This window comes from the organism of the source record quoted next, unplaced genomic scaffold, assembly GCF_019419815.1.
Source record: "Pyrus x bretschneideri cultivar Hongxiangsu unplaced genomic scaffold, Pyrus_bretschneideri_v1 Contig5, whole genome shotgun sequence".
NCBI lineage: Eukaryota > Viridiplantae > Streptophyta > Magnoliopsida > Rosales > Rosaceae > Pyrus > Pyrus x bretschneideri.
This window is the reverse complement of record NW_025999787.1, coordinates 5,017,419-5,027,766: the sequence shown is the minus strand read 5'-3', so window position 1 is coordinate 5,027,766 and position 10,348 is coordinate 5,017,419. Positions and strand designations below refer to the sequence as shown.

The window sequence follows — 10,348 nt, the reverse complement described above, 5'->3', positions numbered from 1 at the left end:
CTTTCATATTGACAATCCTACTCGCATCCTTTTTTGCTAAAAACACTTTTAACGCTATAATTTATCAAAGAGAAATTTTATTTGAACCCATATAACCTCTTTCTATACCTAACTTAAATTTTAAATATGACTTGTCCATTTTTTTTTTAATTTTTTTTATCCTATTGCATAATTACTATCAAGTACAATGTGAAAATAACAACAAAACTAAAATTCATAAATAAACTCATACTCAATAATTAAACCCCACCATCACACAATTTTTATCCTACATTCATTTGCTAAAACCCTGAAAGCTCCCATACAGAAAAACAAGTTTTTTTTATCGATGGATGGTGCTTTTGAAGTTTTGAACCCTCCAACTCAGGTATGAATCGATTTATGCAATTTTTTTTAGTTTGATTATTTTTTTTTTTTTTCTAAGTTTGGAATATGGGTTTTTGAGTTTCCCTGGGTTTTTGGGTTTTGCAACTACACACCATGTTACCATTAAAATTAGGAACTTGTACCCATCTCTCCTTTAAAGGTAGAGTTTGCAAGTGAACACGTTCCTCTATCCCAATCAGCTTAATTTTCATTCGTCATTAGTCCTCTTGTTAATAGACTTCTCTCCTTAATTTGTAAGCAACATTAAATTTGTAGAAACTCTTCAAAAGTAGTCATTTTTTTTTCTTTTGAGAAAAAGTGAGTTACAATGGTAAAGGTCATGCACAAAAAAAAGTTTGGAACGTCCTCGACAATTACAAATCTATGCCATCAGTCAGTCAAAATAGCATTTTAGTAAGTAATCCGACAAAATCAATGTCCTCGTGAGTTTCAATTCACGATAATCAAAGTTGAGAAGATGATGTTTCTGGGATTTTATTTATTAAACGGGTGTAAAGATAACTTTACATTTTGAATTGGGTTTGTGATGGTAGTTTAGTTAGTAAATTTAGATTGAAAGAGATATTAATTTTTTAATTAAAAATAATATACATATAGAGAATAAATTAAATATAGAAAGAAGTTATACGGGTTCAAATAAAACTTCTATTTATAAAATATTTATCTGTTTTCTCACAACTGTTTATTCTCTTAAAGAAACAGTCAACTCCAAACTAGCCCCAAATCTTATCCATCATTGCCGTAAAACAGACTTAGTGAGTTCTACAAGTTACAAGTTGGAATCCACCCTATCCTTCTGTCCTCACTGCTCCGCTCTATATATAGCACAGACTTCAACTCTCTCTCTCTCTCCTCCCCCCCCCACCTCCTCTTCTTTCTTTATCCCTGCCGGATTCCGGCAACATGGCGACGGAAAAAAATTCCGGTAAAATTCGCAGGCGACCTTGCGATTGAGATCCGAAATCGATTATTCTCACTTTCTTGGTACGCAAACATTTCGTTTATTTTCGTCTTGATTCCTTGAAGTTGTTGTTTTTCTCGGCTCCTTTAGTCGAGATCCGATTAACTACCGATCCGGATCGTAATTTTTGTTTTTGTGTCTTTGGTATCCGGATTGGACCTTAGCTCTCTGAATAGTGTTATTGTTTTTGTTTGCTTGCTGTTGCTGTTGTGTGTGTATTATTATTATTATTTTATTTTTTTGTAAAATTTGTGTCTTTGGTATTGAATTTGTGCTTGATGTTGTGGAATATGCAGATTTTTGTGTTTGGATTGATGGAAATCATTCGAGAAAAGGTTCTTGGAATTCTTGATCGTTTGGTTTGCCATGTTTATTTGTATTGTGAATCCGATGGGGGATGGCTATGAGATTGTTCGAATTTCGTTTTCGATATAGAAATTGGTAATGGAGTTTGCCATGGAATTTTGACTATTCTTTAATGGAGGGGAAGAAGTAGATCAATGAAAATCGATTACCTGCAAAGATCGGAATTGTTTTTTCGGGTATCGGGTTGATAGGTTTGGGATTTGTGTAATTGGGATTTTTTTTGGAATCTGTATGAAGAATGTTTTTTGTTTGGGAGTTTTAGTTGGGATATACTGAAGTTTTGTTAACATGAGAAACATGCCTTCCCAGTTGGCTAATTATACGAAGGAAGAAAAGGAAGAGAGAGTAAATGTTATTTCGAATGTGAATTTGAAGGGGACAACGAATGATGGTCGTCGTAGGTGTGGATCAAGTGACTCGCTTGTCCCCGGTCTTGTTGACGATGTAGCTTTGAATTGCCTCGCTTGGGCTTCTAGATGGGATTATGCTTCTCTGTCGTGTATTAATACAAGGTTTAATAAGTTAATTAAAAGTGGGTATTTGTATGGGTTGAGAGAGCAGTTGGGAATTCTGGAGCATTGGGTGTATCTGGTGTGTGATTTAAGAGGGTGGGAGGCATTTGATCCAATGGGAAACAAATGGATGACATTGCCTAAGATGCCTTGTGATGAGTGTTTCAATCATGCGGATAAGGAGTCTTTGGCCATGGGAAGTCAGTTGTTGGTTTTTGGTCGTGAACTGTTGGATTTTGCGATTTGGAAGTACAGTGCAATACATCGTAGCTGGATAAAATGTCAGGGAATGAACCAGCCCCGCTGTTTGTTCGGGTCTGGTAGCCTTGGTTCAATTGCTATTGTTGCGGGTGGGAGTGATAGAAATGGAAATGTTTTGAAATCAGCAGAGATATATGATTCTGTATCGGGTAGGTGGGAAATGCTACCCAACATGCACACTCCACGTAGATTGTGCACTGGTTTTTTTTGGGACGGCAAGTTCTACGTTATGGGTGGGATGTCAAGTCCTACTGACTCGCTTACTTGTGGGGAGGAATATGATCTTGATATGAGGAAATGGAGGAAAATTGAGGGTATGTATCCATCTGTCAATAGGGCTGCACAGGCTCCTCCACTTTGTGCAGTTGTTGATAACCAATTGTATGCAGTTGAGTATGTAACCAACATGGTGAAGAAGTATGACAAGGGGAAGAACACCTGGGATGTTTTAGGAAGACTTCCAGTGAGGGCTGACTCTTCAAACGGCTGGGGCCTGGCCTTCAAGGCTTGTGGAAAGGAACTTCTCGTTGTGGGCGGGCAAAGAGGTCCTGAAGGTGAAGGTATTGTTCTGAACTCATGGTCTCCAAAGTCAGGGGTCAAGAATGGCACCTTGGATTGGAAAGTTATCGGTGTGAAAGAGCATGTTGGGGTGTTTGTGTACAACTGTGCAGTTATGGGTTGTTGAAGATTCTTTTTAGATTTAACACAAAAGAAGGTACTGGTTTCTGCAATCTGACATGGCCCTTCCCTGTGCAGTTATGGGTAGTTCCTTGTGCATCCATCTGATTGACTAGAATTAATTGTTGCCGAGATAGCATTTCCCTGGCAAAGAAGTTGGTTCTCTTAAGATGCCTGCATCTGGAGGTGTTTTATTCTTCCATGATCCTGCATAAGATTTGCTCCAAAAAGAGCGAAGTAGGGACACATGGGTAGGATGCTCCGCCATATTTATTTTTCAAGTTGTGTTTCTCTTCTACAGTCAGTTATCTGTTTTAATAAATTGAAAGCGTAATTGTTTAATGATTTGTTTTTATAAATTTGATGCTTGATAGTGTTCTGTTCGTCACAATTTATAGTTTTCTGGAGCAAGATAATGAATTCTTATCTATCAGCTTCTTGATTAGCCATATTTCTTGCATTTCCGGCATATTTCTTTGGTGATACTTTCCTGGTTTAACATCTCTCTGTAGCCTGGACCGACATCTTCTTTTCCATGTTCATCTGGTTTTTCAATATTCAGTGTTGCACATAATTCAACATCTATGTTTCCGGGTAAATAAAAAACCCTTGGCTAACTTTCCTTCTGCTGTTTTACGTATTTTTTGTTACATTGTCTCGATTTATCCATTTTGGATCGCTACTTTGACATCTGTTGTTTTCTTCATGCAAAAATGGTTTTTGCTTTGTTAGAGGAGGTCACGACTTCAAGTCTCATGACTCGAGTTTATGCTAGAAAACTCATTGAGTGAGGCTGTCAAATGCCTATATAATGTAGGAAAAATTTGAAAATTATCAAAATTTATCCAAGTCGTCATTCACACAAAAGTACTCCTCGCCACAAATTGAAGCCGTCGTCGAGATTCTTGTCGGGCGAAGAGTACAGAACGTCAGTATTAAGTTGTTTCTTGCCTCCCAACTCTGCTGGCATAAGAGAAGGCATTTTCGAAGTCTGAAATTCCATAAGTATTTCATTAACGTAAAGTTAAGTAAGCCAATCCATGGAAGGAAGGGATTAGGTGTTGAGTATTGGATCCATGCATGATGAGCAAAATGAACAATTTTTGAAAATATGTTGGAAAGTTTCTCTTTAAATTTGCAGAAAGGACATCGAGGGGTCAGTGTTAGGATAAAATTCCCCCAAATTGCTTCTCGTTTTAAGCATGCTCTTAAGAAACGGTTGAAACGTTGAAGTACATTACTAAAAATCATGCAAATCTAATATTATATGACCGTTGGATCAAATAGTAGTCATTTTAGTGTTTCTTTGCAGAATTGCATTCATCCATTTTCTTTATTATATATGAATGTGCTAATAATTTTAAATTTGTAAATTTTTTTTTTTTTTTGTAGAAATAATCTGTGAATGACAAAATTAATAAACAGTTCAGATTTTTTAAGAGTTGTGGACTTATAAACAGTGTGTAAAAAGAGGAAGTCATCCGATCTTAACCCAAAATGTGGAATCCCTCACTGTTAGAGAACTAATATATAGAGATATAAATCGTATTCCAGAATAAATCATAAAAAATCCATAACGGAATATTGTGGAAAGGGGGAAGGGAATACTTGGAACCGGATCCCCTCCGGACATAAATATATTGAACTTGCTGAGTAAGGATCTGATTGTTGAAATTTGATTTAACGGTTACAATTATTATAAATTTTTAAAAACTTATTGTTTATAACTGTTGGATCAAATTTAAATGATCCTGATCCCTTGCTCAACAAGCTCAATTTTCTTAGGTCTATAAAGGATCCGATTCCGCTATACTTAATACTTTTAACTTTATCATTGTAAATTTAACACATATAATTAATAATAGAGCACACAAAAAGTTGGCACATAGTATAAGTGTAAAAGATTTGATCTCGTACTTCCGCAGCTTCAATTGTTATCGCTGCATCTGTCACCGCACTACCTCAGCAGCTGGGACCAACAAAATAGTTTAGGATTGATCCAAATGTGAGGACGTGGCGATAGAAGCGAGAAAAGGAGAGATTTTTCAAAAATAGTAGATGACGTGTTTTTATATAAATAGTAGATTATATATGTTAAAAAATTAATAACTTAAAAATTAAAAGTTTTCATCATTTGCATAAAAATACGTAATGTACCATCGTATTCTCGTCACAACTAAAAATTTCTCCAAAAAAAAAAAAAAAAGAAAGTTAAGTTAAGGCTTGTCTTTCCTTCCCAACTCCAAAGGTGGTCGTGGCGGACGTAGGACGTTGTCGTTGGTTGGGTCGGTGGACACAGACACCCCAATGTCCCATTTCCAGATTCATTCATGAAAATATCTCAACCTTTCTCTCCTATCTATCTCTCTCTAGAATGCAAACAAGACATCCCAAGCCAAGGTACGTTTTCTCTGTTTTATCAATATCATTTATCATGTTACTTGTTGGGTTTTCATCATAATTTAATCTTCTCAATTTGTTTTGTGAATTTTTATTTATAAATGATTGATGGAAATGATTTGCTGATCTAACTTTTAACAAATTCCAACACTTTCATTGGGCTTCTTCTTCAGGTTTCTCATCTGCCAAACAGAAGATTCAGATTTGATGGTATTTTCTGCATGTTTGTAATCGTTTAATAAATAAGTGGAAACTGAAATTCCCGAGTATAGAGACAATGGGTAATTTTGGAAGCAACACCTCCGGGGGTCGCCGGAGGCACCGCCCGCAACCCCAAATGTCTGGGGGCACTCATGTTTTTGCTGCTTCCACACCAACTCATCCGTCTCAATATCCAAACCGACAAGACTCCAATCCGCCGCAATACCATCAGAACCCGTCTCAATATATAAATGGATCAAACCCCAATCCGCCCCAGTTCTTCCAATACCCCAGATTCTACCTGCCGCCGCCTATGCCGGTACCGTATCCGCAGCCTTTTCATGGCAGCGGAGTCTATATGGGCCCCACTCCCGCCAATTGGGTTCACGGGCAGTTCCCTTTCGGTGCTGCTCCCCCTCCTCCTCCCCCTCAGGGTGCTACCTTTGTGGAACATCAGAAGACGGTCACCGTTAAGAATGCCGTGAATATCAAGAAAGACTCTTTGCGGGTTGAGCCGGATGAGGAGAATCCCGGGAGGTTCCTTGTTGCTTTCACGTTTGATGCTGCTGCGCCCGGAAGGTAAATTGCTCGTGTTTCATGGATGCATGTTTTATGAGAGTATTTTTTGTATGTTTTGATCATTGGAGTAGTGACGTTTGACTAATGACTACGGCTTTTTGAAAAATGTAGTTCTTTGATGATGACATTAGATTAGTTGAATTTGTTTCGAGCTGATTATTTGGTTTATTGGTGATACTTGGTGGTCATGTTAGGCAATATTTATATGCCTTGATCAAGTCAACTGTTTGAAAGCATAGCATAGTCTTGTAGACCAAGGAGGAAAGCGTATAGCCTAGCTCGAGCTGTCAAGCTTATTACATGGTTAATATTGTCTAATTATAGAGGTTAAGGGCCTAAGGTAGATGAACTGCTAAATGAAGTTATGACGCTTCTGTCCCTGCTGTAAAATGATTGACAAATCTGTCGGTGTTATTTGTGACATGGCGATTATGGGAGTCTAATATTTCTCGATTAGAGTTTAAACAAAACCTCTTTTCCTAATTGTCTAAAATTTCTTATTCAGTTGTTAAACACCTTCATGCGATGTTCTTAGACAACATAATGTGTATGTGCAGCTAGAAAGGGTCTTCTCGTTCTTCTCAACCTTTTTTTTTATTAGCGGTAGTGACGTTTCTTCTATAAGTGTTCCTTTTTACTTAATTATTTATCCCCTGTTTTGTGCCACAGCATTACAGTTCTTTTTTTCGCTAAAGAAGATGTAGACTGTAAACTGTTAGCAACAAAGGAAAGCTTGCTTAAATCAGTTACAGTGCCTTTTGAGAAAGGACTTGGTCAAAAGTTTAGACAACCTTCCGGAACTGGGATTGACTTCTCAGTGTTTGAGGACATAGGGTTTAGTAAAGAGGGTGACATAGAAGTCTATCCTCTTGTGGTGAAGGCTGAATGCTGTCCCTTGAATGAAAGTGAGCAGGAATCGGTTGGAAATTCAGCTAGGAATTCTCAGATCACCCAGGCGGTGTTTGAAAAGAAGGAGAATGGGGAATACAAAGTGCGGGTGATGAAGCAGATATTATGGGTGAATGGTATGAGGTATGAGCTGCAGGAGATCTATGGTATTGGGAATTCGCTTGAAAGTGATCAAAGTGGAAATGATTCTGGCAAAGAGTGTATAATTTGCTTGTCAGAGCCTCGAGATACAACTGTCCTCCCATGCCGGCACATGGTATGTAAAGATTCTCTTCTTTCCCTCGTCTTCTATCGTTAGTTTGAATGAACAGATCTTTATGTGATGTCCTTTTTTATTTTGCTTACAAGAGAAATTGAATCTAAGTTCTATCCTTATAAACCACCACACAATTCCACTTGAACTACGTTGTTTGGGGGCGAGAGACATCCCTAACTTTCATAACTTTTCTGGCTGAAAAAGTGCATCATCCGCTTCCACCCCTGTCCCCTCCTACAGACTTCCATTTAGCCTCAGAAGTTCAGAACATATTGTTTCCCTCTTGGATGTATAAAGGAGTGTCGCAAATGGGCCAGAATCCACTTTGTATCACTCCCTATGTTTACGGTCTTTTGGTTGATGTTACATCTTGGGAGTTCTGCTCTGGTGTTGTAATTTGAGCATGCCCAAGTTTTATCTTCTTTTCTTCTGGCTAATATTTTGTCTTTTGACTGCAGTGCATGTGCAGTGGTTGTGCTAAGGTTTTGAGGTTCCAGACAAATAGATGCCCCGTCTGTAGGCAACCTGTTGATCGTCTCTTGGAAATCAAGGTGAACAATGGAGCTGATAGTTCAGGGTAGGATGCTATCAACACTGGTAAAATCTATAAAATCCAAAAGAAAACGGAAGAAGAAAAGGAAAAACACGACCCGACCTTCTCATGTTAGTATTTAGTAACGACAGTATCGTGTCTTAACACAACGCGCTTTATTTACTTTTAACCTGTCTTGATCGTTGTACATGCTTTTCCTAATGACGCCACTGTGGATGCTTTTCCTAATGATGCCGTTGACGATGAGAGATAGTCGGTACTTAACATTATTTTTTCCTTGTATTTTAGTGCGATAGAGGGTGAGAACTGTCGCACTAAAATACTCCTAATATTAAGTCCTTTTCCAACCTCTAAACAACTCTTATTTTTTCTTCAATTTGTGTAAATACTATTTTCTTTGGAAAGTATTAAAGATTCAATTTGAAGGGTAAGCTCTCTAATGCGGATTTTTCAGAACTATCAAATTCAACGTCCACCCCTATTAGAATACACGAAATAAGGTCTTTTTAGTCAAAATGGTCCTGGAGATTTGCACAATTCATCATTTTAGTTCTTGAGATTTGAAATGGATAGAAGTAGTCCTTGGGTTTGTTCACCGTTAAATCATTTTAGTTCTGTGAAAATCTCCGTTAAATAAGGATCAAAATGACAAAAAACACTTTCAGTTAATGAAAAACAAAGTATAAAAATCATCATTCATCCATTGTATAACATGTGACAATAGATGATGATTTTCACTCTCATTTTCTCCTTACACACTCCTTATAGAAAGTCATTTTGATACATTGAAATCATTATACTCTCAAGTTGAGTTGTTTTAAGCAACAACTCGTTTATTTGGACTCTAAAAATTACCAAGCACAATTGACACAGACTTTGAAGCTTACAATCAAAACTAAAAGCATAGTTCATGCGAGTATAGCTTGCATAAACTCTACATCTTCTGCCATAGCTCGTAGAGTCTCTGGCCAAAGACAAGCTTCAAAATCAATACTTCCTTCTTCAGCCCCAGGATACACCGTTAAGCTCCCAACCTTTCTTTCTTGAATTCCGCTTCGCACAGCAACCGGCCTTCCCCACCCAAAATCATTACCATACACATTGTACCGGGGCGAGCTTCCTGTGCACAAATCAAGAGTTTCTGGATCCATTTGTAAATTTGGAAGAAATGTAGGAGCTTTTACCCAATCCTCCATGTACTTCCTCACTTCTTCAGCTTTCAGCGAACCAATTTTTTCGTTTATTCGGAAGGCTGCCCACCCTAGTCCATGTTGTACTAGCTCCCCTGCTGTGCACTTCACAAGAACGCCTAGAACCGCATTCCCGAGGTACTCTTTTGGCAACGGTGGCTCCATTCTTTGCCGCAATCCCACTGCAATCAGGTAGCGAACTTCTTGATCTGGGTTCAGATTTCTGGCACGCGTTACCGCTCGCCAAAGATGAGCCATGAGTGCTTGAAGGGATGAGATCGTGTTATTATCCGTGGTGCCCATCTCAACATTAGCCTTGGACTTGAGCTCTGCCACCTTCTCTTTAGGAAAATGAAATACTACCCTTTGTGAAGAATTCAAAGACGACGATCCATGTCCAATTACAGACTTCTTGGTCATAATTTCTTGAACGTAGGAGAAGGGTAGCTGAATTGGAAGATCAATCAAGCCGTCATGAAATTGACGAGCGAAAACAGGACGAGGTTGAGAAATTTTACCAGAAGGTTCAACACGAGAAATTTCAGACCACGTATTGAAGAAATGCCAGAAAGAGGTACCATCAACGACCATATGATTTATACTGCAACCAATAAAGATTCCGTCAACAAGCTCAGTGACTTGTACTGCAAGCAATGGTTTCGTAACACCCTCGTAGTTCCAAGCCTCCATCATAGAAAAGAGGTGGTTGACAATGTCATCTGCAAGATAAACAGATTCAAGGATATCCACCACTTTGACACCATCGGCAGCTGCATGGACAAACTCAGCTCCATCGCCATTACAGTCGATGAAGAAAGAACCAGTGTTATCGTCACCATTTTTAGTCAGGGCGAGCCGACCAGCGAGCGGGTAGAAAATATTCAAGGTCCGAGCAAGAGTGGATTTTAGGTGGTCTATCAAGCTGTTGCTCTCTTCCGTCTCTGCTGATTTCTTGAAGAGAAGCCCCTTATGAGTGTAATCAATTTGGATCAAGCGCAGATCCCACGGAGCTAACTCGATTCTGTGATTTAATTCATCATTGTCGTCATTCGTTGGTCGGATGGTGCTGGTGGAGATGTGCCGAATCGGAGTCAT

At 38.5% G+C, this 10,348-nt stretch overlaps 3 protein-coding genes across 3 annotated transcripts; 2 read left to right on the top strand and 1 right to left on the bottom strand.

Annotated features, from left to right (window-relative positions):
* Positions 1 to 1,212: 1,212 nt before the first annotated feature.
* Positions 1,213 to 3,439, top strand: LOC103941085 (F-box/kelch-repeat protein At5g60570-like). The gene is made up of 2 exons (XM_009351268.3): positions 1,213 to 1,371; positions 1,645 to 3,439. Exon 2 carries the CDS (start codon positions 2,003 to 2,005, stop codon positions 3,170 to 3,172), a length of 1,170 nt encoding a protein of 389 aa, XP_009349543.2. The 5' UTR covers positions 1,213 to 1,371; positions 1,645 to 2,002; the 3' UTR covers positions 3,173 to 3,439.
* A 1,964-nt stretch (positions 3,440 to 5,403) lies between these two features.
* On the top strand, positions 5,404 to 8,494 carry LOC103941086 (probable E3 ubiquitin-protein ligase LUL2). The gene is made up of 4 exons (XM_048568900.1): positions 5,404 to 5,565; positions 5,739 to 6,345; positions 7,015 to 7,510; positions 7,969 to 8,494. The coding sequence occupies exons 2-4, from the start codon at positions 5,843 to 5,845 to the stop codon at positions 8,089 to 8,091; spliced, it is 1,122 nt and encodes a 373-aa protein (XP_048424857.1). The 5' UTR covers positions 5,404 to 5,565; positions 5,739 to 5,842; the 3' UTR covers positions 8,092 to 8,494.
* A 477-nt stretch (positions 8,495 to 8,971) lies between these two features.
* Positions 8,972 to 10,348, bottom strand: LOC103941088 (uncharacterized acetyltransferase At3g50280-like). Its single transcript, XM_009351270.3, has one exon. It carries the CDS (start codon positions 10,346 to 10,348, stop codon positions 8,972 to 8,974), a length of 1,377 nt encoding a protein of 458 aa, XP_009349545.2.

Bases quoted from the DNA above. Each gene is read 5' to 3' on its own strand.
- LOC103941085 (XM_009351268.3), top strand. From the start codon at position 2,003: ATGAGAAACATGCCTTCCCAGTTGGCTAATTATACGAAGGAAGAAAAG.
- LOC103941086 (XM_048568900.1), top strand. From the start codon at position 5,843: ATGGGTAATTTTGGAAGCAACACCTCCGGGGGTCGCCGGAGGCACCGC. The intron at 6,346-7,014 runs GTAAATTGCTCG...TTTGTGCCACAG, and splicing joins GATGCTGCTGCGCCCGGAAG to CATTACAGTTCTTTTTTTCG. The intron at 7,511-7,968 runs GTATGTAAAGAT...TTTTGACTGCAG, and splicing joins TCCTCCCATGCCGGCACATG to TGCATGTGCAGTGGTTGTGC.
- LOC103941088 (XM_009351270.3), bottom strand. From the start codon at position 10,348: ATGACTCCGATTCGGCACATCTCCACCAGCACCATCCGACCAACGAAT.